This window comes from Carcharodon carcharias, chromosome 1 (assembly GCF_017639515.1).
Source record: "Carcharodon carcharias isolate sCarCar2 chromosome 1, sCarCar2.pri, whole genome shotgun sequence".
NCBI classification, from domain to species: Eukaryota; Metazoa; Chordata; class Chondrichthyes; order Lamniformes; family Lamnidae; genus Carcharodon; species Carcharodon carcharias.
The window spans coordinates 34,727,892-34,754,695 of record NC_054467.1 but is presented as its reverse complement, the minus strand read 5'-3'; the positions used below and the strand labels follow the sequence as shown (position 1 = coordinate 34,754,695).

At 43.1% G+C, this 26,804-nt stretch overlaps 1 protein-coding gene across 3 annotated transcripts in view; it reads left to right on the top strand.

Annotated features, from left to right (window-relative positions):
- intu (inturned planar cell polarity protein) overlaps window positions 1–8,130 on the top strand; it is a 168,446-nt gene extending 160,316 nt beyond the window's left edge. For 2 of the 3 annotated variants that reach the window (XM_041201690.1, XM_041201672.1), the window contains one exon: window positions 7,629–8,130. In XM_041201690.1, coding sequence (XP_041057624.1) covers window positions 7,629–7,740 — 112 coding nt within the window. In that variant the 3' untranslated portion in view covers window positions 7,741–8,130. Of the gene's footprint in view, window positions 1–3,301; window positions 3,423–7,628 lie in introns of those variants that run through there. The other variant, XM_041201681.1, reaches the window with a different exon arrangement.
- The last annotated feature ends 18,674 nt before the right edge of the window (window positions 8,131–26,804 follow it).

Sequence of the window (26,804 nt, the reverse complement as noted above, 5' to 3'; positions counted from 1 at the left end):
TGGGGAACTGCCTGGCAACAACATGTTAATTGGCTCCTAACCAGGTGACCAGGGTTTGTGTGAGAGCAGTGCAGCAGAAAAACTAAGTAACTGTTTATTGAACAAATTGTCTTTGACCAGTGGCAAAAGAAAGAAATATGAACTGCTAATTTCTAACTCTACTACATAAACTCTACCCCTTCCTAAATCCCTATGCACATACATACAAGACACAAAAACACAGGGCAGAATTTTGCCCTTGGTGGGTGTGCGGGCCCCACCGGCTCGGCAGCGGGCAGACAGCCAACCCCCACCGCCAAAACTGCCAATTTGAGTGGGCGGACCATTTAAGGCCCGCCCAGCAGCCTGCCCAACAGGAGCCTCTTGTAGCCTTTTATTTCAATGGACTGTGGATTAAGATTACAATGGCTGCAGTTTGAAAGACATGTCTACTGGAACAGTGTGAGTGATATATACAATGTTGCTGTCCTAGGACAGAGTATGCCATGAAAGACAGGATGGTGCCGAGGAGGAGTCCAGCCTAATGGGGAACTGCCTGGCAACAATATCTTAATTGGCTCCTAACCAGGTGACCAGGGTTTGTGTGAGAGCAGTGCAGCAGAAAAAAGCTCCTAGCCTGAAAAGAGAAAAGATCTAAAACCTCTTTTTACTGTGTGTGAGATTCCAGTAATTCTACAATAATAGCTAGCTGTTTTTTTTTCCCCTCATATCTCTATAACCTGTTCTGTCTCTGAAAAACCTCTGTCAAGAAGCAAAGGGGAAAATCACAGTTAGAGACATTAAAAAGCAAGTGCTCAACCAGAGAGCTAAGGACTGAAAGTGCTGGGAAGCCCATCTCGTGTCATCAACAAAGAACTGAAAGGAATCTGGAAGACATCGATCAAAATCAACCCATTGAATCCTATACACTGGAATTAGTGCTATTGAACTGTTTTATCCCACCCTTAAAATCTGTGGCCAGAATTTTCCTGTCCATGATTTGGGGGCGGGGCCCACTCGCCGACGGGAAAATGACGCGGGACGACGTTGGGAGGAACCCCCGACGTCATCCCGGTCCCCTTAAACTTTCAGGAAGTCAGCTGTCCATCCGCCGACCTGTCATTGGCCAATTGAGGCCATTGACAGGGTAATTAAAGGCCCTGCCTGTCCAACCTTAAGGCTGGCGGGCAGGCCAGGAGCCCCAGGGGCTTCTGATAGTACATGAAACCTTATCCACTGGTGAGATGAGGTTTCATGTTCCTTTATAAAAACTTTAATAAATGTAATGTGATACTTATTAACATGTCCCATCTCGTGTGACATTGTCACATGAGGGGGACATGTTAATAATATGTTTATTTTTCTATTTTTTAAGTTTTGTACACTGTTACTAATCTCCCTGAGACAGCACTTAGTCTCAGGGAGCAATGCGCTCTTTCATGTTGACAGCTGGGGATTTCCCCCCCCGCCACACAGGAAGCACATAGCGCCTCCTGTTAGGCAGGCCGCTGGGCGGGCCTTAATTGGTCCGCCCACTCAAAATGGCAGTGGGCCCCGTTCCGGCGGTGGGGGTTGGCTGTCTGCCCGCTGCCGAGCCGGTGGGGCCTGCACGCCCACCAAGGGCAAAATTCTGCCTTGTGTTTTTGTGTCTTGTATGTGTGTGCATAGGGATTTAGGAAGGGGTAGAGTTTAGGTAGTAGAGTTAGAAATTAGCAGTTCATATTTCTTTCTTTTGCCACTGGTTAAAGACAATTTGTTCAATAAATAGATAGTCACCTATTAAGTTTACAAACCTGGTATTCTGTTAACCTGAATTAAACAGTTAGGTGGGTTGATTAAACTTTCAACATTTGTCACTGCTCGCGGAGCAGTGAGACTTAATATTGCAGCGCTATCCCGAGTGAGTTGTGACACTCTCCTTCAACATATATGGGAGATGGAATATTTGGATGACCAGGTGTGCGTTGATATTAGCTTTGTTTTGCCAACATTCAAGGACAGACTGAGTTTCTTATACAGAATTGAAAGGATTGAGAGTGGTTTGGAAATCCAATGCAGAGTGGGCAACAATATTGCAGACATCTGCAAACTGTAGACCATGTATGTCTATGGAGGTCGGTTTAATTTTGGCATGGTGGTGACAGAGGTAAAAGATTTCCATCTAGACCACCTAGATGGTATATAATACCAGAGGACAGTTGATCTTTAATATAGTGACTAGCCACTGTCAGGTAGATTGTAAATAGTACTGGGGGTTATCACACAGCCTTGCTTGCCCCCAGTCCAGATTTTGCAGGCATCAGTTTCAGATATCCGACTCACAGTTGCAGTCATAAGATGATGAAGTAATTGCAGGATTATGTTGGAGATACAAAACTTTGAAGCACAATCCACAGAACCTCACTATTTACTGAGTCAAATTCTTTGGTCAGGTCGATGAATGCAATGAAGAATTCCTCTTGATGTTTTTCTTTGATTTGTCTGGCAATAAAACCCATGTGAGAAGTTCATCTGGAAGGTCTAGAGCCACACTCAGCCTCTGTGAGGATTTCCTCAGCCACAGAAAGTAGATGATTCAGGAGAATGTGTGTCAAGACTTTTTCAGCCATGGACTAGAGGGAAGTACCTCAATACTTCCCACAGCATTAGACCATAAGACATAGGAGCAAAAATTAGGCCATTCGGCCCATCGAGACTGCTCCGCCATTCAATCATGGCTGATAAGTTTCTCAACCCCATTCTCCTGCCTTCTTCCCGTAACCTTTGATCCCCTTACCAATCAAGAACCTATCTATCTCTGTCTTAAATACACTCAATGACCTGGCCTCCACAGCCTTCTGTGGCAATGAATTCCATAGATTCACCACTCTCTGGCTAAAGAAGTTTCTCCTCATCTCTGTTCTAAAAGGTCTTCCCTTTACTCTGTGGCTGTGCCCTCGGGTCCTAGTCTCTCCTACTAATGGAAACATCTTCCCCACGTACACTCTATCCAGGCCTTTCAGTATTCTGTAAGTTTCAATCAGATCCCCCCTCATCCTTCTAAACTCCATCGAGTATAGACCCAGAGTCCTCAAACGTTCTTCATATATTAAGCCTTTCATTCCTGGGATCATTCTCGTGAACCTCCTCTGGACCCTCTCCAGGGCCAGCACTATTCATCTCCCTCTGGAAGGTAGTTACAATTGATGAAGTTGGGGGGATGTTCTTTTGCCTCCCAAATCTGTAGAATGAGTGCTTGGAGTGTTGATTTGAGTTGAAGACCTCAGTGGAATACATCAGGACTGCAGGCTTTGTTTTTTTTTCATCTGTTTGATTGTTGCAGCTTTCCTATTGATGATGGTTCACTCATGCTTCACTTGGTTCACTTCACGCCATGTCTTGCGACCTTCAGCTGTTTTGCCATGCATTGAAGGCTGCTCATTTTTCTTCCAGGAGGTTACATATGTGTGATGCAAGTATAATAATTTTTGTAGTATTTTTCTGGTTATTGTAAAATAGGTTTATGGGTGTAAGTTTAGGTGGTTCTGTCTGTAATTTAATTAAATTTGGAGTCAAGTAGTCTGTAAGCTTAAAATCATCAAAGGAAGCTAGGTAGAGAAATGTGCTTGAAATGCTAATGAGTAAACATGAATGTTATCTTAACATGTAAAGTGTGAAGGGAATTTTCATTTTTTTTTAGATAAATGAAGGGATTGATTGGATTTCAAAGGGATCTTAGTCTTTTTAGAACTCACCAGATAAGCTAGGCTAAGGAGTGTGTTTATTTTCCCAAAGATTATTGACAATATTGTCAACATGAAAGTTTTTAAATCAAGAGGAAGATACAGTTTCAAAGACATATGGAACAATAGAATCTACACATTAAAGAGACAGAAACATGTATGAAGGAAAATGAAAGGCTATGTTAGGAGAGGGCCATGTAAGATCTAACAGCAGTATGTGAAACAGTCTCCAGCCATTTGTGCATAAGTCGGTTGTATCCAGTAACTGAAGTTGGAGAAAGACCATTGTGAATTCCACTGTCAGTGGGTACTGTGTTAACTTGCTGATTTTGTTTTAAATCTAAAATCTATTTTGAACTATTGCCTTAAAGGAGGTGTGTAACTGGAAGTCAGGTCAAGTAGGAATTTTAGGATTTGTTATTGTAGTAAGTAATTGAAGTCTTATGTATGTGCTTGAAATCTTTTATTTAGTTAATAATTTAATTTTTAAAATCTCTAAAGGTCTTGGTGGACTCATTACTTCTGAATTTAGTGCACACATCATCTTAAAATAAATACAAATTATAAAACCATTGTGATAGCACAACCAAGTTTCCCTTGTGGATATGGTCCGCCTGGCACACATCATCTGCCACCTCATAACATATGTGAGCACGTTTTTGTCAAATCATCCTGGTGATAACGCTCAAAGCCTATGGTCTGAGCACAGGAGTCTGGTCCAGCTGATTTTTTTGATCCCACTGTTCTGGAATTGTGTTGGATGTGTGAAGATTTTTCAGATCAGTTGTGAGCTGCACTTGGAATTGCTTTCTTTGGTCAGCCTATTTTAGAGCTGAGATGTTGATTTCCTTCTTCTCTTGACTTTTGGGCCTTACGATGTCTTGATGCTAGGTGAATGTTCATCATTGATGGACCCAGCAAGCACCAGTCCCCTCATGGATCAAGTGATATAGACATCACCTAGATCTATGAGTCACACAATAACATAATCCAGGAGGTGCCAATGTTTGATCTAGGATGCCTCCATATGATTTTGTATTTGTGCTTCTGACAGGAGAGGGTGTTAGTTATAATGGGGCTATGCTTTGTCAACAGAATGTCGCAATTTGCATTGGCTTTTCCCGCCACGTTTTTCCCAATGGTTCAGCTGCAGACATTGGAGTCAGAGCCAAACCTGGCATTGAAGCCCCCCAGAAGGATTTTTTTTTTTTCTTTTCAGATGGCAGAAAGAACTTTATCAAGGTCAGAATAGAACTTTTCCTGAACATCATTATTGAAGTTGCGGGTCGAAGCATAAGTGCTAATGATGGTGGCATATTAATTATGGCTGAGCTGTAGGTGAAATGTCATTTGTACAATAGGAGAGTTCTAGCAGTGCATCCAAGATCCTATTCCAGATGGCAAAACCAACCCCATTGACACTAGGGTCGCTGTCAGATTTTCCTTTCTGGCAGAAGGTGTGTCCCACTGCTTCTTCCTTCAGCTGCCCCTCCCCAGGAAGGTGGGTCTCACTGACGGCAGCGATATCAATTTGGAGTCTTGACAGCTCACATGTTGCAACTGCAATTCTTCTTTCCTGAAGGTCACTCTTGAGATTACCTATAAGTGTTCCAAGATTCCAAATTTAGAATTTTCTTTCTTTGACTACAAAGATGGTCATCCTGCAGGGTGTAGTTTCCCAGCCAACAGAAAGTGGGACATCCTATTTTTAGGGCACCTTTTCTAACCCACTTCCCATTTGGGATGAGCAGAGGGTATCCTGAAAAGGGCTGCAGTGTCACAGATGCTGCTGCTGCCCAAAGGCACCTCTGTCACATACATCTATCGCCTGTGTGCAGTATCTTGACTAGGGACTCCTAGGTTCACAGTCCTGTCCCTGTCGCCAATCCTATATCACTACAGGACTTTCCAATGAACCCAGGTAGAAGCCTGCATGTGATGACTGGGACCATCTGGTCACTACAGTCTTCTTTCAACTTTGCAGCCAGTGAGACACAGCTGGGGACGGCTGTGAACCTGGGAGTCCATAATCAAGATGCTGCACCCAGGTGACAGGTGCATGAAGTTCGTTGGAAATCTGTGTTGGAACGGATAAAAACATCACCTCACATTTATATATGTTAAAGTTTATTTGTTGCTTAACTACTCAGTCTGCACTCCTTCTAATATCTTCTTGTGATATGCTGCATTGTTCCTCAAGTGTTTGCTACACTCCCCAGTTTGGTATCACTTGCAAATTTTGTTATCGTGAAATCTGTTCAAGTCCAAATCATTAATGTAAGTTATGAATTAATGTCATCCCAACATTGATCCTTGTGGAATATCACTGTCTACCTTTCTCCAATCTGAATAACTACCCTTTACCTCTACTTTCTAATTGTAGCCAGTTTTCTATTCATTCAGCTAATTTTTCCCTGCCTCTGCAAGCCCTAATCTTTGTCATGAGCCTTCTGCATGCTACCTTATCAAAGGCCTTTTGGAACATTGTTAAAGTTTAAATTACACCTGAAAAATGGGGATTTGAGATCTTCTGATGAAAGTTCATCAACCTGAAATGTTAACTTTTTTTTTCTCTCTCTCCACTGATGCTGTCAGACCTGTTGAGTATTTCCAACACTTTGTTTTTATTTCAGATTTTCAGCATCCGCAGTATTTTGCTTTAGTATTTGGCTTGATGTCTTTTTCCCTCCTTTATAATATGCTTTAATTTGTCTCCCCTATTTTTACTCGCTAAAGTCACCATTCACTTTTCTTCACTGAAAGAATAGCCTAGAACTGTTCCTGGGTCTGTTCCAATATCAGTCATTGCGAACTGCACAAAAGTGATTGACCAGCTCTCTAACTTTCATTATCTTCCGGTGGGGAAAATTTGGCCTCCACTCAGCACTTCCAGACAGCAGTCTAGCTTGGATGGTAATTTGGCGTGAGAATTGTGATCATAATCATCAATTTTAAATAGATTATGTATTTAATTTGAATTTGTCAATTCTCTTGATTACTTTAAGTTAGCAGCTGAAAAAATGTTTTGTCAGTGATTAAAAGGAAACCATGAAAGTATTGGGGATAAAACTCGTGTTCAGAAAATAAATTCTTCATATATTGGCTCAGCAAATAGCAGCCACTGATCTAACATATGCAATCAATCCCAGATCTGTGCTGAATTAACTGACCTCAACTGGAATGGTGGTAGATTAGTTACACTCTGCCTCGGTACTTCTGGATTGGAACTGACTAGTGTTCTGACTCTTGATTTCTGTTTAGCTACTTTGTTGGTATTATGAATATCAGGTAAGATCGATCATTTGAATCTGAGACCTAAGCAGGGAAGTAGTACTGGCTTTCTGCCAGGAAAACCATGGTGGGGACAGCAGGCAAGGCCAGAAGAGATCCAACAAAGTTTAAAATTTTGTTTGCCTTAATATATATAATAAACAAAATAATGATCATATGTAGCCATATAACATGCTTTATATGGTCAGTAAAGTAATTTTTGCCCAGAAAGAGTATAATAGAATATTGCAAAATTCATCCAAGTTTCTTTCTTTGTTGTGGTCCTAGTGATGGGAAGCTGCTGGCAAATTTCAAAAAAATAAAGGCAGTCCACACCCTGATTTACTCATTGTACTACTGTCAGTGGGTTAAACAAGATTAATTTAAAAACTTCCCTAATTAGCCTTGCCACTATAGATGTTTCAAGCTGTGTCCAATATAACAGCACACTGTTGCGCATTTATATGATGCAATTTGTGTTATCATGAGTTTATATATAATTTGTCATCATAGTTTGTAAGCAAATGAAGATACTGAATATGTGACTATATTGAACTGTATAAACTTTTCAGTACTTGAATAAAATTTTGACTTTCAAACTTATCAAGAGGACTGAGCCACATTTTTAGTAAAATGATTTTGTTCATTCCATTGCAGAAGACTTTTTGCAGATCCTCATCCTCAAGAGTGTTATGTGTGTTTCCATGATTCTGTGACGGAGATTGCTGTAGAACTTGCTTTCAAACTCTCATTCGGTTTGATTACGTAATGTCTACTTTGACAGCAGTTTATTGACACATTCCAAAATGTATGGAAAAGTAGATTTGTAAAAGAACATGGTCCGTAATTTTTGTTGATAATATATGTACTCTATATTTATACAATCACTTGGATTGCTAACTGAAATATTCATATAACAAAGTCATAACTCTTTTTGGCTTGTCATGATCTGAATGTAATTGTAATTTTAAATGAAGGGAATAGATGTGTAATGTTCATTTTTCTTTCTGGGTTTTGTTTGTTCTGACTGTATAGGTAAATATGAAATTTGATTTGAACCATTACTTGAAATGTGCCTTTGACAATTTATGCAAAATGTGACATTTTTGCATTAATATCCCACCTTGGTTATAAATTCCCTGGTTTGAAAAAGGTAATAAATGAGGTAACTAAAACTTATTGACAAACGTGTTATTTTATTCGATATGAGTGACATTACACAATGATACAAATCATTCATGCTGCTTGCAAAATTAGACAGCAGTGTAAGTTTTGAGGGGTTTGAGGTATAAAACCTTTTTAATTAGAATATTTAGATTCCAACTTCCTAATTTATAGCAATGGGGTCCTCGGTTGTGCCCAGCCTAACAAGATATGAATGAAGTAAAATTTATTAAGCAAGATGTTATATATACTTAACAAAAAGCAGTGAAGACAGCATGGAGGTTTCTTATCCTTCAAGGCCTAGGTTTCTTGAGTGCGGATGGCACAAGAAAAGTCTTTCTCCTTCTGTTTCTGAGATGACTTTGAACTGTGTCACAGAATTACACCATAGAAATATTGGCAGAACTGTGCCAAGGAAGACTGGGTTTTCAACTTTTATCCTTAATTCTGACTCTTTCTGATTTCCTTATTAGGGAAAACTAACTCCCAAATTAACTATTTTCATTGGCTAAGGGTAATGGTCACCTGGTGTCATGTCATCTGTCTAGAGGCATGTAAGTTAGACAAATCTCATTTTCCTTAGGTCCCAAGAAGTTGTATTACGTTGTGAACAAACGATACATCATCTTTATACACAGATTGCTGTTGTACAAACAATGCTAAATCCTCTTAATAATACAAAATGTTGTATAAACATACTAACCTATTTCCACGGATACTAAGGAAATTAAGAGCAAATGTCAGTAGTAATTCCTAGCAGGATGTCAAGAAAGGATTTATTTTTAAATTATAAGTGTTCTATCCCACAGATATGGTTAATAGATCAAAGCAGTTAATAAGCTAAAACCTAACTAAAATACATGATTCTTGTCATACTAAGCTGCTGAGTTCAAACCTTTTGCTTATTGCTTTAAAGCTGACAGAGGCCTCTAATCACCTATAGTGTGATTATGGATAGATACAACTGCTTGAACTGAGACTTTCTTTTAATGTAATTTAATTTATTAAGAGCAGTTCCTCACACACAGCTGCTTTCCTGTTCCCAGGCTGCATGAAATGTGTCTCACTCAGCAAGCAGAAATTCAAACTGGGCTATTTAAAAATGGTTAAGGTAAAATACTTGAATATTACTTCAAATTGACAAAGAACACGAAAAATTAGTGTTATCAAAATCTGACATCAGAAAAGTTAGAAAGTGTGCATTTGTTTTTGTATAATGTCTTTGATGAAAGAATACTTGGGAAAAGTAATGCGCCATTGAGAATGCCAGTACTTCACAGGAAACTGATTTTAATCTGGAAGATGTTACTTGAGGAGAAATGGCCTTATTGAATCCAGGAACAAGGCCACAAAAGACAGACTTGGGCGGAATCATCCCAAATTTGCAATAAGTGCGATAATGGGCAGGTAAAATGACATTTTACCTGCCGGCCACAATGGCAGCTTTTCGCGCCATATCGTCCCAAATGCGCCGCATTAATTATGTGTTACCAGGAAACACGCCATTTCCATGGCGGGCAGGCTGTTCATTCACCCATCATCACGCCAGGCGCCATATTTAAAATCCAGCTGCGCGCACATATCAGTGCTTCCAGCCCACGACTGCTGCAAAGCAGACATGGCCCTGAAAGGCAAAAAGACTGCAGCCCCCAGGTTCAATGATGCATTCCTCAAGCGCCTTTTGAATGCAGTGGAAGCTCACCATGATGTCCTCTACTCCCGCTCTAGCCGCAGAATGGGCAGCAACCTCAGTAATCCTTCTTGGTTGGCAGTGGTAGTCAGTGCCAATGCCATTCAAAGGAGGACAGCCACCCAGTGCTGCAAGAGAATGAATGAATGAACTCTGTTCTGCCAGGGTAAGTCACTCTTCTCATCACTGTCAACTCTCACACTCGCAAACCCATCACACATCCGCAGGGCCTTCACTCGCTGCCGGTTCAAGGGACATCACCACTCTCTCACACAGACCTTCATTGTCCTCATCCAGTCCATGGGACCACTCACTGCCCACACATGCCAGGGACATTTATCATCTGGCCTAGCAGGCATCCTGCTTACACACTCTCCATCTCTATTAATAGAAGACAAGCTGCTACACAAGAGGGAGAGATCGCAGACCGGTGGAGGAATGCCTGAAATCCAGATCCTCACAGCTGTGAAAACAGCCACCCAGCTGGTTGGCGACGATCTGGGCTGTTCCTGTGCTGATGGTGAGGTAGGCGGTGCTCAAGTGAGGTGCCAGCAATGCAACATCCATCAAGCAAACATTCTGTGACTGATGTATCCTGTTTCCCAGGCCACTGCCATGCACTAATTCTCTCTCCTTGCTTCCGCAGGCATGGTTGGGAAACAGCTGACAGAGTTCACAACCCAGGGCCTCCAATCAAGTCCTGAAGAAACCTCAGAGGAATCTGGAGGCACCCTCCTTGAAGTCCAGTCACAGTGCTCACCCTCACCCTCCAGTGCACAGACATACACATCTCAGTAGGACCTAGCTTTACAGTAGCCTCGGGATCACAATCTGGTGAGCACACCGCACTGTCTGATCCACAGCAGCCAGCGATAGGGACTTCCCAGGTGTCCAGCACTCAGAACTGCTGGAGGCCAGAAATTTGCTGAGTCCGAGTCAGAGGATGAGTCCACAGTTGCTGGAGCTGCGAAGGCAAGTTCGGGAACTTTAGGAAGGGATGTACGCTGTACTCCTCAGATTGAAAGGCACAATGGAGAAGTCCGTCTGCCTTCAGGCTGAGATGATAGCGCCAGCATGCAAACATACCAAGGACAACACTGGTAGGATGGCAGCTGCCGTGGAGGCCTTGGTCCAGGACGTTACTCCTGCAATGCTGCAGAGGCTCAACTCCATCGCTGACGTCATAGTTGGCCTCCAACAGTGTGTACGTGAGAGGGGTGCGGGGTGGCTCGCTCTCACTCCAGCTACCCCTTCTCCTCAAGGAGTTACCCAGGGGCCCTTGGACACCCATGGGGAAGAGGACCAACTTATGTACTCCATAAGGCCATCGATCCAGGTGACTCCAGGAGTGTCTGGCCCATCCAAATCCCCTCTTCCTGTGACCTCAGCAGCTCCAGGTCCACAGGCCGAAGAGGGTGTTATGACGTGGCAGATGATGTGTGCCAGGCAGACCAAATCCACAAGGGGAACTTGGCACGCTATCACAACGGTTTTCCAATTTGTATTTATTAAGAGAAGTTGGGTGCACTAAATTCAGAAGTAATAAGTCCACCAGGACCTTAATAAATATTTTAATTCAATGTTTAAAATCTCTAAACAAAATAAAAGATTTCAAGCACATACATAAGACTACAACTATTTACTACTATAACAAATCCTAAAATTCCCAATAAACCTGACTCCCAGTTACATTCCCCCTTTAAGGCAAAGTCCAAAATATATTTTAGATTTAAAAGAAATAAGCATGTTAACACAGTACCCACTTGGCGGTGGAATTCCAAATGGCTTCCTCCAACTTTAGTTACTGGATACAACAGACTTGTACACAAATGGCTGGAGGCTTCTTCAAGGCTGTTTCACGCACTCCTGTTAGATCTCATATGCCGCGCGCCCCCCCCCCCCCCCCCCCCCCCCCCCCCCCCCCACCCCACCAAACATAGCCTTTTATTTTCTATTTATGGGCAGAATTTTGCCTATATGGGGCAGGCTCGGCAGGGCCGGTTAAGAAGCCGACTGCCGCCCATGATCGGGGCCGGACTGCAATTTCATGCTGGCAGGCCAATTAAAGCCTACCCAGCATGAAACGTGAGCTGCCACGCTCAGCGCTGCCTGTGCCGGGGGGATGGGAGGAAGGCAAGCGTGCGCTTGAAAATCTCCCTGAGGCACAGTGCTGCCTCAGGGAGATGAGTTTTCAACAAAAAAAAATTTGAAAAATTATTAAACAGGTCTGTCCCCTCATATGACATGTTATAAATGAAATTTTAAAAAAATTATTTCATTTTTATTTGATGTTGAAAAACTCATCCTGACCGTGCATGAGGTTTCCAAAAAAAGTGCAAAGGCCATTTGGCCTATTCGCCTGCCCGCCAACTATAAGGTTGGATGAGCAGCAAAAAAATATAAGTTAATTGATACTTTAATGGCCTAATAGATCTTTTAATTGTCAGCGGGTGCACTGCCAATTCCCGCACACGCCTGCCGACTGAACTAATGCACGACTGCGCATTGACAGGACATTCACTCGACGTCAACATGCATCATTTCACGCTCAAGCAGGTCGGGCGTGCGCCTGCCTGCCGAGGTGAATATTCTGCCCTATGTTTCTGTCTCTATAATATTTAAATTACAATGTTCCTTATGTCTTTGGAACTGTACCTTAATAAAAACTTTCATGCTGCCAATATTGTCAGTAACCTTTAGGAAAAATAAACACATTCCTTAGCCTTGTTTATCTGCCTAGTTGTAACTCTTTTCAGCCAAACAATTAAACTAAATTAACAAAATCAGGGGCAAAGTAAAAAGCAGCCCCTTAAAGGGAAATTGTAAAAGTTAAGACAACATTTAAAGGAAACTTATGAACATCAAAATGTGATTAAGAGGGTCAATAAAACAACCCAGTCGCCGTGGTGCCCACCGAGCATGGAAGGCCTCAACAGTGCCAGCAGATACCGCATGCTCCCTTTCCAGGGGTACACGGTCACATACGTAGCCACAGAAGAGGGGCAGACAGTCGGATGACCCCCTCAAGGCTGTTTTCACCCCCACTACAGATGTCAGGGCAGCACCTAGAAGTGGTAAGCCTAGAAAAGTTAAGAGTTTCTGATCACAAGCGGTTGCATGAGTGAACACGTTTTGTCACTTTATAATCTGAAAATATATCCACTTTCACTGAATAAAGTGTAATGGTGTATTTAAGTTTAATTTACAGACTTCGTGAGTCCTCCCCCTGCATTCCCCCACCCTCTCACTAGCAGTTCAGTGGCACACAGCCAGCCCACGAGTGATCCTGGAGGGAGAAGCGTGTGCCCCATGCAAGCACTCTCCCAAGCACACAGATCCTTCCTGTATCACTCATCTCAATGTCTTGAGCATTTTCAATGCTACCTGCTGGGGTTCTCTTTCAGTTGTCCAGCTGAGCTGACCTGCATGTCTGCCCACCCACTGATCACACTTCCATGCAGCACCTGTTCCCACCCAACACAAGGCTCCTTTCACTTTCGATTTTAGAATCAAAGTACTGGTGAAGTATGTTTTTGGCTTCCCCTCCGTCCTTTCCCCTCCCCCAGTCACCCATGTCCTTTCCCCCCATCACTGTTGATCCCCACCTCAGCATCAACTTTCACCTCCCCAACCAGCCAGAACCCTTTTCTTTACAAGATGTCCAGGTGATCATGCATGTTCCCTACCTCCCCAAGAACCCCACCTCCCCAATCTCCTCCTTCCCACCCCCAGGGTCTGTGTCTGCCTCCGTGTCCCCACCAACCACCCTCGCCGTCCCTTCTACTGCTACCGTCGCAGCCTCACCCTCCCAACCTTCCCCCTACCAGCTAGCTATCCCCTCATTCTCACCATTCCCTCCTACCACGCTTACCTTCATTTTGCTCCCTAGGAGGCAGCCATTGACTCCACAGAACCCGCCGAACTCCTTCCCCCCTCCAAACTCCCCCGCCCCTGAACTCCTTCCCACCTCCAAGCTCTTTCCCCCTTCAAACTCCTGCCCTTACACCCTCCTCCCCCATACCTACCTCCCCAGTTGCCACATTCTCCCCCCTTTACACCCTACACCCTCCTGCCATACTCCCTTCCGTCCCTCCCAACGTCCCCCCCCCACTGACACCATTGTTCCCGTCCTCCCAGCCTCACCCCGGTATGCCTTTTGCTCTCAGTCAAACCTAGAACTTCCTCTCCCACCATCCCACAGTACACCTTTCTATCCCACCCACAGCTGGACCCTCCTCTCCTACTTCCCCCTCCCCCAGTACACCTTCCTCTCCTACTTACAGATGGACTTTCCCCTCTACCCCCTCGACGATCATAGCCAAGACACTAATGTCCTGAAGCAGACCCTCAACGGTGACCTTCCAACTTCCATGGGCTGCTTCGTGATGGAACCATGTCCATGAGACTCCACCCAGCATACGATGCACATGTTCCTCTAGGATCTGGTTGCTGTAAGCCTCCAGTATCTTCTGCCCCTTGTATGTCTGCAAAGTGAGCAAGGGTCTGACAGTAAGTCCCGACTTCTGCATGTCACGCTCGTCAAGACTTGTTCTGCACCCATATGTTTTCCCGCCGACGTGGGCGATAATTTTGACATGAGGGGATGATACCAGCAAGACAAGCTTATAATGATATCAGGTGCATGAAAACAAAGTTCCCTAGATGCGGCGGTGGGAAACATAGCCTGCCATTGACAGGCGGAGTGGTTGATCGTGAATTGGTTTCATAACAGCATGAAACTGACGTTTGGCCTTCCTGTCATATTGTCCGCTCATGCCCGCCATGTGCCAGACGCCAACGGGCATGGAAAATTCCACCCTTTGTGTTTAAAGAATCTGCTTTTCTAAGCCCAAACAGTCCAGAAATACCTTGTCATGAAAGTATAATAATTTTCATATTATTGTGATTTATTGTAAAGTAGGTTTATGGGGGGGCTTGTGTTTTTCTTTGTGTGTGTGATTTAATTATATTTTGTAGCAAGCAGACTGCAAGTTGAAGCTATCAAAAGAAGTAAGGTGTAGAAGTGTCTTCAAAATGCTAAGTAGGTAAACGTGGTTGGGGCCTTAGCATGTAAAGCGTGAATTTGCATTTTTAGATTGATGAAGGGAGGTTTGAATGTCAAAGAGCTTAATGAGAATATTGGCAATATGAAAAGATTTATATTATGAGAAAGGTAAAGTTCCAAAGACTTACGAAACAATAGAATTTACATATTAAGAAGAGAGAATTGTTTATAAAGAAGAATAAGGCTCTTTGTCAGAGAAAGGCATTGTGAGATATAACAGAAGTGTGTGAAGCATAACAAAGTCTCCAGCATTTGTGCATAAGCCTGCTGTCTACAGAAACTGGACCTGGAGAAAAATCATTTGGAATTCCACTGTCCAGGGTATTGTTTAAAATCTAAAAATCTATTTTTGGACCGTTGCCTTAAAGGGTGTGTAACTGGGAGTCAGGTTAATTAGAAATTTTAGGAGTGATTAGTTAGTAGTTACAAATTAGTAGTAACTTGTAGCTCTGTGTATGTACTTGAAATCTTTTCTTTTGTTAACAAATATTTTAATTTACTTTCTAAAAAATCTCTAAAAGCCTGAATTCAGTACATGCATCTTGAAATAAATACAAGTTGCAAAACCATTGTGATAGTGTAAAGAACATATTTTTATTTTTTGGACTGTGGCTTTAAAAACTACCATGGCTGCAGTTTTAAAAAGGCATTCATTAGAGCAGGAAGAAGAAAATCTACAATGTTGCTATCCCCTGGAACAGTATGTGCCAGTTTGGACAGAATAGCGCTGGAACGGAAACCTGGTTTAAGAGGGAACTGCCTAGCGATGGCACTTTGGCTCCTGCCCAAGTGGCCAGGTTCTGTATGAGGATGGTGAGGTAGATCAGCTCCTAGCCTAAAAAGAGAAAAGACCTGAAACCTCTCTCTCTCTCTTTCTCCTGTGTTTTGTAAGACTCCAGTAATCCTGCCATAATAGCTAGCTGGTTATTTTTCATATCATTGTATCCTACTTTCTTTGAGAGACCCCTGTCAGGAGGAAAAGGGGTAAACTCACCAGTAGAGACATTAAAAGGAAGTTTCAACTAGAGAACCACAGACTGCAAGTGCTGGGAGACCACTTTGTGTCAGCCTGCAAGAAATTTGGAACAAAGCAATCAAAGCCAACGCATCTAATCCTGAACTCCAGATTGGTGCTATTGAACTGTTTAATCTCACCCTTAAGATTCATGGTTTGTGTGTGTATGTGTTTGTGTATAGAGATTTAAGAAGGGGTAGAGTTTATGTTATAGAATTAAAAGTTAGCAGTTCATATTTCTTTCCTTTGCCATTGGTTACAGCCAATTTGTTTAATATACAGTTATTTACTTGTTAAACTTACAAACCTCGTGTTCGTATTCTTTTAACCTAAATTAAACAGTTCGGTAGATTTGGGACAATTTGGTGGTCTAATTAAACTTCTCACATTAGTCATAGCTCAGGGAGCAATGGGGCTTGATATGTCAGTACACTCTCCTCAGTGAGTCGTGACAAAGTTTGGGGGCTTGTCCGGGATCTTTTGGAACAAAAGACAATGATGATTTGGGTGTAGATTTTGTAAGTGATAAAAGCTAAAGAGAAAGCACCAGGTTTGTACTATCAATAATAAGATGGCACTGGAAACTGCTGAAACCTTCCTACAAATGGAAGAGACGTCCCTGACAATTTTACAAGGGATCCTAAAAGCCAGGTTAGTCAAATTGGCAAGTAAATAAAGAGTAGGATTGCCTGCCAAAGCTAGGAAAGCAGAGATAATCGAAGGTTTAGCACAGCATTTAAAGTTGGAAGTGATACCTGACACTAGTGAGTCACAGCTGGAGGTAGTGAAATTTCAGTTAGAAATGAAGAAGCTTGAACTTCAACAAGCAAATGAAATGAAAAAACTTGAGTTAGAGGCAGCAGAAAAAGAAAGGGAACAGGCAGAAAAGGAAAGAGAAAGGACATTTAAAAGGGAGTTAGAAATGGCAAAGTTAGAAAAGGAGGAACGAGAAAAAGAGAGGCAGAGAGTTCCAGCTTAGAATGCTGGAAGTTAAAAAAGAGATACCAGGAGGTGAGGCAGGACTTATGTCCAGCTCAGAATCCAGTGGGGAGATGTTGAAGCATTCTCTATCTCATTTGAGAAGACATCTAAACAGATGAACTGGGCAAAGGAAAACTAGACATTGCCCATGCAAAGCAAATTGACAGGTAGAGCACAGGAAATTTATGCCTCACTGTCAGAGGAAGTTTCTAGGGATTATGATGTGGTGAAAAAGACCATTTTGAGTGCATATGAATTGGTACCTGAAGCACATAGACAAAAGTTTTGAAGTTTAGGGAAACAGCCTGGACAAACTTACATTGGATTTGCAAGACTTAAACAAAGTAGTTTTGACAGGTGGATACGGGCATTAGGAGTTGAAACTACCTAAGAAATTCTCAGAGAGATTATTCCCTTGGAAGAGTTTAAAAACTCCTTACCTTCTTTAATAAGAATCCAATTGGAAGACCAAAGGGTTGCAACTGCGAGACGGGCAGCAATAATGGTTGACGATTATGAGGTGATCCATAAAACCAAACCTTTTTCCATCACCCCCGTAAATTTGAGAAGGATAGAAAGTGGGAGAGTGAAAGGAAGTCGAGGAGCCAGCGTAAGGAATGGATAGCTGGGAATATCTTGAGGTCTCCTCCCTAGATCAGGAAGGAAGATGCTGAGGGTGGAGGTGAAACTCGAAGACCTAAGTGTTTCCACTGTAATAAAGTGGGACACATTAGTTCAGAAAGCTGGAACTTGCAAACAAAGCCAATGGGACTTATTGGAGTTTGTAAGAATGAGTCCGAAAAGGAAATGCTACAGATCAAATTGTAGCTTTAACAACAAATAAGGGTCTGGACATAAACACTGCTGTGAATACAGGTGAAGTGAATAAGATAGATGAGAGATATAAAGGGTTTTTGTCTAAAGGGAAGATAACCCATTTTTCATTAAATGATGCACCTAAACCCATAGGCCTGAATCTTCTGGTCGGCATGCAGAGGCGGTCCCTGCTCGTTGATGAGTAAAATGATGCTTGATGTCGTCAGGAAGCCCGACATCACCGCACATCATTCCGACCTTCAGTTCAGTGGGCACGCACCAGAGTCGGCTGCGCGCCCGCTGAACTGTCAAAGGCTTATTAAGTTGATTGTCTGGACTGCCCGTCCAACCTTAAGGTTGGCGGGCAGGTGAAGAGCCCAGGCGGCCTTCGTATTTCTCATGAAACCTCATCCACGGGCGGGATGAGGTTTCATGAAGGCTTTATAACTTAAATAAAAATTTTTATTGAAATACATAAGCATGTCCCAGCTCATGTGATACTGTCACTGAGCGGACATATCTGAGTAATATTTTTTTGTCTTTCTGGCAACATTTTATTCTTAAATTAATCTTCCTGAGGCAGCTCCATGCCTCAGAGAGATTTCTGCACTCTTTCGTGTGCCTAATGGACACAGGGGTTACTCAAACTCTTGCTGGAGACAGACCTAGTTTTCCCTCCAAAGACATCAATGAAAGCTAAAGTATTGGTAAATGTGATAAGTGGAGAGTATATCCCGGTTCCATTGTACAAAGTGCAATTGGATTTGATTTGTTGTCTGGATTGGTGGTTGTACGATTGGTTAAGAAATTACCTGTGGATGGAGTGGATCTACTCCTTGGGAATGATTTGGCAGGAGTGAAAGTTATAGCTTCACCCATAATCACAGAAAGTCCGAAAGAGGCTAAAGAGACAGAGCAGTTACAAAAACAGGTTCCTGGGGGAGAATTTTCCCCATATCAGACAGGCACAGGTGGGCGCAGACCTGATTGCTGCCCGCGATCGGGTCCGTGCCACCATTTTATGCAGGTGGGCCAATTAAGGTCCACCCAATGTATTTCTCGACTCCAGAGGATAGCGGGAGTGGGCTGGTGGCAGTGGGTGTGCACAGACTGCCGGGTCCAATGGCAACCTGGTGGCCTGTTTAAATTAAGGCCTGGCAGCCTTTTCTAGGCTGCTCATGATGGCCAGCAGAAGAGCTCAGCAGAGGACTTCTGTTGAGCTAGCAAGTCCGGAGGGTATGCCAGCGAGGCAGGCCAGGCCGGAGGATATGGCAGCAGGGCAGTGTGCCCCTTGGTTCTTGGATGAGTGCCCAGCTACCCTCCTGAAGGAGGTGGCAGCACAGTGGGAGGTCCTGCTTCCGAGGGATGGGAGGCAGAGGCCTCCCCACCTGACCAAACATGTGTGGGAGGAGGTGGCCGAGAGTGAGCTCCCATGGTGTGGTGCGACGTACATGGATCCACTGCCGAAAAAGATTCAACGAAGTCCTGCGCTCGGCAAGGGTGAGTACCAGGTTGGCTGAGGTCACTCAATGCAGCCGTCACCCTCACCCCCCTTCCCCCCCCCCCCCCCCCCCCCCAGCCCCCCCCCCTCCCCCGAGCAACTCTGAGTACAGTTACAGCATTGAATCCTTCGCGACATGTTTCCCTCGCTGGGTGAGCCAGCAGATATTGCCCATGCCTAGTTCACCCTGAGGGGGTTGAGCTAAGATGGGTTTTGCACCTGCAGCATGTGAGACACAGAATATAGAATGGGGCTGAAACCCAAGAATCTGCACCTAGGCATGGTGTTGGAAGTGCAAAGCATGTCAAAGTCAGGGTGCTAACATGCTGGAAGGGGAGCTTCCAGGTGGTGAGGCACCAATCCATCTGCTGGCCTTTGCGTTTCACGTGCTTGTGCCTCCTTGCTTTGCAAGGTTACACCTTGTGGTGCCACATATGATGGAGGCAGCATTTGAGCAAGGCGGGGTCAGCCCTAGCTACTTTGCATGAGTGTGTGGCAGCTGCAAGGTAACTAAGAACTAGAGCCCTCCAGTGTCTCACTCTGGTTGGGGTGGCAGGATGTGATGGGAATCCAGGTACAGGCTGGACCAATCAGTGCTCTTCTCTCTTTTTCAGGAGAAGACTGCACACAATTCCACCGAGTGGATGTGGTCTGGTAGAGGCCAGGCCCAGTTGGCCATTTTGACTCCTTTTGAACAGCAGGCCATGGATCTGGAGAGGCGCCATGTGCCCAGGTCCACCGGTGGCGGTAAGGCTGGGGTGCCATGGGGAGGTATGTTTGCCGAGCACTCAGGTCACCATGTGTGTCCCAGCAGCCATGGCACTGCTGCCTGCTCAGTGATTAAAGTTTGCAACATTGGTTGGCTATTGATAATGGAAGAATGAGCGCATAATGATTCGGGGGACCAGCATGCAAATTGACATTGCACTATATCTAATCAAATGTCCTTGTTCTTCCTTTCAGCATCACCGGAGCAGGACGGGAGGAGGAGGCAGAGGGTCCACCTCTGAGAACCGAGGGCATAGAACAAATTGACTCACCAACGTCACACCATCTCTGCCAGGCAGGCACCAGCGCAGATATTAGCACCTCGGTGGGAATTAGATCTTTGGCTAGTGTCCCAGGGCACAACAGTGAGGGCACTTCATACTCGCTTGAGTTGCGGGCGGAGACAGAGAGTGCCCAGGGTGCCGGCAGTCAGAGGACAGCTGGGGACCAGGCACATGCTCAGTTGGTGGCTGATGATGTGTCTCCAGAGTCGTCCATGAGGCAGAAAACACTGAAAGTGCAGCAGGATATGCGGGAGGATCTGGTGGAGATACATGAGGCTATGTGTGGCATGGTGCCCATGCTGGAGGAGTCCACATAGAGCATCACTGATGCAATGAGCCTCATGGCCGAGCACCATGCTTCCTCCATGGAGAGAGTGGTCATTGAGGCCAACAGGACAGCACAGTGAGCAGTGCCAGTGAGAAGGCTGCCTCAGATGCCAATGCCAGCAAGGGGACAGCACCTAGATGTAGCACCCATAAGCGCCCAACAACACCGCACGTCATTTTGCATCAGCATGCTGGGCCCGCCCCCGCACGACAATGTTAAAATTCTGGCCCAAGTGTTCTGTTACCACATCTTTTATAATGGACTCTAGCATTTTCTCCACCACTGATGTTAGGCTAACTGGTCCATAATTCTCTGTTTTTTCTCTCCCTCCTCTTTTAAATACTGGGGTTACATTTGTCACCCTCTAATCTGTAGGAATAGCTCCAGAGTCTACAGAATTTTGGAAGATGACCACCAATGCATCCAATACTTTCTTTAGTACTCTGGGATGTAGATTATCAGGTCCTGGGGATTTTTTCAGCCTTTAACCACAATAATTTCTCTAACACCATTTTTTTACTAATACTGATTTTCTTCAGTTTGTCCCTCTCACTGGACCCTTGATTCCCTAACGTTTCTAGGAAATTATTTGTGTCCTCTTTTGTGAAGATGGAACCAAAATATATGTTCAATTCTTCTGCCATTTCTTTGTTCCCCATTATAATTTCTCCCGTTTCTGACTGTAAGGGACATACATTTGTCTTTACTAATCCTTTTCTCTTCACATATTTATAGAAGCTTTTGCTGTAAACTTCTAAGTTTACTCTCATAATCCATTTTCTGCTTCTTGATCAATTTTTGGGCCACTTTTGTTGAATTCTAAACTGTTTCCAATCCTCAGGCTAGCTGCTTTTTCTGGCAATTTTATAGGTCTCCTCTTTGGATCTAATACTATCCCTAATTTCTTTTGTAATTCATGGTTGAGCCAATTTTCCTGTTTTATTTTTGCGCCAGACAAAAATGAATAATTTTTGTAATTCATGTACACGCTTCTTAAATATTAGCCATTGTCAACCCTTTTAGTAAGGTTCCCCAATCCATCATTACCAACTCACGCCTCACACACCTTGCAGTTCCCATTATTTAGATTCAGGACCCCAGTTTTGGATTCAACTTCTTCACTCTCCATCCTAATGAACAATTCTATCATTTTATGGTTGCCCTTCCCCAAGAGACCCCGCACAAAAAGATTGTTAATTAACCCTTTCTCATTGCACAATACCCAGTCTAGGATAGGGTGGTCTCTAGTTAGTTCCTCAATGTATCGGTCTAAAAAACCATCACGTACACACTCCAGGCAATCCTCCTCCAAAGTATTATTGCTAGTTTGGTTTGTCCAATCTATATGTAGATCAAAACCACCCATGATTACAGTTGTACCCTTATTGCATGCGTCTCTAATTTCCTGCTTAATGCCTTCCCTTACATCTCCATTACTGGTTGGGAGCCTATAGACAACCCCCACCAATGTTTTCTGCCCCTTGGTGTTTCTTATCTCCACCCAAACAGATTCCACATCATGATTTTCTGAGACAATATCCTTCCTCACTAATACATTGATTTCCTCCTTTACTAACAGTGCTACCACACCTCTTTTCCCTATTTGTCTGTCCTTCCTAAATATTGAATACCCCTAGATGTTCAGTTCCCATCCTTGGTCACCCTGCAGCCATGCCTCCTTAATTGCAACTATATCATAACCGTTTATATCTATTTGCGCTGTTAATTCACCTACCTTATTGCGAATGCTCCGCACTTTAAGATACAAGTAGCGCACGAGATTTCCATGGCAGGACATGTGGGAATACAGAAAACCGAAGCATCGATAAACAGGCATGTTGCCTGGCCAAAACTTCATAAAGATGTAGTGCAATTTTGTAGAATGTGTCATACATTTTAGGTATTAGGTAAACCTCAACATGTAATCAAACCAGCATCTTTAATACCCATACTGGTTTTTGAAGAACCATTTAGTCGGGTATTAGTAGATTGTGTAGGACCATTGCCCAAAACAAAAGCTGGACGTCAATATATCCTGACAATCATGGATATGACCACCCGATTTCCAGAAGCTGTTCCTTTAAGGGCAATTACAGCGAAGGTGGTAATGGAAAAGTTAATTCAGTTTTTCACTCATTATGGCCTACCAGTTGAAATACAATCTGACCAGGTTCTAACTTCATGTCTAAAATTTTCCAGGATATAATCAGCAGTTTGGGTATCAGACAACTGAAGTCTACCACCTATCACCCACAGACACAGGGAGCTTTAGAGAGATACCATCAGATTTCAAAACCGTGATTAAGACCTATTGCCATGAATACCCAAAGGATTGGGACAAAGGATTAGATTCCTTACTATCTGATACCAGAGATTCTCCCAATGAATCTACTAGATTTAGTCCATTTGACTTGATCTATGGTCATGAAATAAGAGGTCCATAAAATTGATTAAGGAAAAGTTCCCAAAGCAGAAAGACGAATTCTCCATGTAGGATTACATGTCCATGTTTCTAGAAAGACTTACAGGAGCCTGTAAAGTAGTACGAGAGCAGTTAAAAATCTTACAAGCCACAATGAAAGAATGGACAGACAAACCTGCTACAACTAGAACGTTCCAAGCAGGAGACAAAGTATTGCTGGGTGAACCCTTGAAAGAAAAATTCTGTGGCCCCTACAAGATCGGAGAGTCAGTGCAGTGACTTATCTGAGAGATACTCCTGAGCGTAAGAAGAAGAAACGGTTATGCCACATAAACATGTTGAAGCAATATCATCGCAGAGGAGATGATCAGAAAGAGCAAGTATGCCAGGTGGTCAGAGTAGTGGAGGATGACAAAGACAGTAAAAGTCAGGTAGAAGGAAAAGTAGACAGTGCACAAAATGAGCCACCTACAATTTGACTAGCCAATACGAAAATAATGGGACAGTTCAACACTGCATTCTCGTATTTCGAGGAAGGACCACAGGAAGATTTAATAAAGTTATTTAGGAAGCATAAGGAAATTTGTAGGGGTACACCAGGATGCACTATGTTAACTAAACATGATGTGGACGTAGGAGACTCAGAGCCGATAAAACAATATCCATATCGTTCGAGCCCAGAAAAACGAGCTCAGTTAGGAACAGAGATCAAATATATGCTAGAAAATAAATTGATCGCGCTCAGCCAATGCAGCTGGAATTTACCAGTCGTGTTGGTTCCTAAGCCAGATGGATCCACCAGATTTTTTATAGACTGCAGGAAGTAAATGTAGTAAAGAGGACAGATTCGTACCCAATTCCTCGTTAAAGGATTGCATCGATAGGGTGGGCAGTGCCTCATTTCTTTCTAAAATTGATCTATTGAAGGGGTACTGGCAAATGCCATTAACATCAAAGGCTAAAGAAATACCTGCCTTTGTTACACCAAGTGGGTTGTATCAATGCCCTTTAGGTTTAAGAACACCCTAGTTACATTCCAGAGACTTATGAATTGAGTCATAACTGAAGTACCTAACTGTGTGGTTTATTTCAACAATGTCGTAATATATAGCAACACATGAGAAGAATTTGTAAAGCAGTTAGAGGACCTGTTTAAACAACTACAATTAGGTGGCTTAGTCATAAATCTAGCCAAAAGTGAACTTGTACAAGCAAGGGTAACTTACTAGCTCACATTACAGGACAAGGGTATGTGTTGCCGAGAACAGCAATAGTGAACAAGTTAATGGAATTTCCCATTATTAAAACCAAAGGAGAAATTATGATGATTATGGGAACGTGTTGATTTTATAGGAATTTTGTGCCTAATTTCAGCACAATAGCCATACCTCCAACCAATTTGTTAAGAAAACAGGCACAAGTGGTACGGTCAGCAGAATGCCAATCAGCCTTTGAAAAGCTGAAGGCAGTCTTAATAAATGAACCCGTGTTGGCTGCCCCTGACTTTTCCAAACCTTTTAAAATGGTGGTTGACGCTAGTGACTTGGGGTAGGTGCAGTTCTATTACAAGATGATAAATTACGGATAGGAAAGCCAGTGGGGTACTTTTCCAAGAAACTAAACCAATATCAGAGGACGTACTCTACAGTCGAAAAGGAAACTCTAGCATTGTTGCTGTCTCTTCAACACTGAAGTTTATGCCCAACACGATAACAAGGAAATACTAATCCACACTGACCACAATCCACTGGCATTCATTGAGAAGTTTAAAACGCAAAATGCGAGACTGTTTAGATGGAGTCTGTTGTTTCAACCATTCAATCTAAAGATTGTTCACGTTGCTGGTAAAAATAATGTGATTGCGGATGCATTGTCCCGGGTATAAATGAATGAGTATAAGACTCATGTTTGTTGTCAATGTATCACCTGCCCTGTGATGAAACACATTTTTTACATGGCATTTCATCTTTTTAAGGGTGAAAAGAACATATTTTTTGGACTGTGGCTTTAAAATTGGGCTATGGCTTCAAAAACTACCAAGGCTGAAGTTTAAAAGAGATGTTCATAAGAGCAGGAAGAAGAAAATTTACAATGTTGCTACCTCCTGGAACAGTGTGGGCCAGGTTGGACAGGATAGTGCTGGAACAGAGACCTGGTTTAAGAGGGAACTGCCTAGTGATGGCATTTTGATTGGCTCCTGACTGAGTGGCCAGGTTCTGTGTGAGGATAGTGCCATAAATCAGCTCCTAGCCTAAAAAAAGAAAAGACCTGAAACCTCTCTCTCCTTTGTTTTGTAAGACTCCAGTAAATCCTGCCATAATAGCTAGCTGACTATTTCTCATGTCGCTTTCTTTGAGAGACCCCTGTCAGGAGGAAAAGGGGAAAAATCACCAGCAGAGACATTAAAAGCAAGTTTAAACCAGAGAACCACAGACTGCAAGTGCTGGGAGACCACTTTATGTCAGCCTGCAAGAAATTTGGAAGAAAGCAATCAAAATCAATCCACCTAATTCTGAACTCAGGACTGGTGCTATTGAACTGTTTTATCTCACCCTTAAAATTCATGTTTTGCGTGTCTTACCTGTGTGTGTGTGTGTTTATGCACAGGGGTTTAAGAAGGGATAGAGTTTAAGTTATAGAGTTAAAAGTTAGCAGTCCATGTTTCTTTGTTTTGCCACTGGTTGTAGACAATTTGTCTAATAAACAGCTATTTACTTGTTAAGTTTACAAACCTGGTGTTCGTATTCTTTTAACCTAAATTAAAAAGTTCGGTAGAACTGGGGCAATTTGGTGGTCTGATTAAGCTTCTCACATTTGTCACGGCTTGGGGACCAGTGGGGCTTGATACTACAGCACACTATCGCCAGTGAGTAGTGACAAAAGCGCGATCAAGTTTCCCTCATGGATTTGATCCACCTGGCACACATCATCTGCCGTGCTGTGACAAACTGGGAGCATGTCTGGGATATCTGAAATTCCTTGATTGGTTTGGAGTTGATGACTCTTAAGGTCATGAGAACAAGAAGCATTTTGAATTCAGGAGTTGGTGTGAGGGATTTTAAAGTGATGAGATTGCAAAAATGGTTGTATTCATGGCTAAAACTTAATTTTGAAGTAGAAGATGTAACTCTGATTGGGTTACAAAAAGTATCTAAGGGGAACTTAACAGAGTTGGCAGATAAGTTGCAGCTGAGGTTACCTGTAGGGGCAAGGAAAGCAGACATAGTTGAAGTGACAGCACAGCATTTGAAGTTGGAAGTGACACCTGACACTAGTGAGTTACAGCTGGAGGTAGAGAGACTTCAGGTACAAATGAAGAAGTTTGAATTTGAACAAGCAATGGAAATGAAAAAACGTGAACTAGAAGCAGCAGAAAAGGGTCAGAGAGAGAAAAAGAGAGAGTATTTCAAAGAGAAATGGAAATGTGAAAAATTGATCTCCAGAGGGAACCGTTAGCAAGGGAAGAAAGGGAGAAGGAAAGAGAAAGAGAGTACCAACTTAAAAAGCTGGACTTTAAAAAAGAGACCTCAGATGCTGAGGCAGGCTCTGATGATGAAAAACCTTTAACCTAAAAACCAGTGGGGAGATGTTTAAATTTGTGTAAGCTCTTTCAAAGTTTGAAGAGATGTGGAGGCATCTTTATTTCATTTGAGAAGATAGCTAAACAGATGGGCCACGCGAAAATTGGACATTGCTCATGGTAGAGCTCATGAGGTTTATGCTTCACTGTCAGAAGTGTTGGTGGATTATGATGTGGTTAAAAAAAAAGGCTATTTTGAGTGCATGAGTTAGTTCCTGA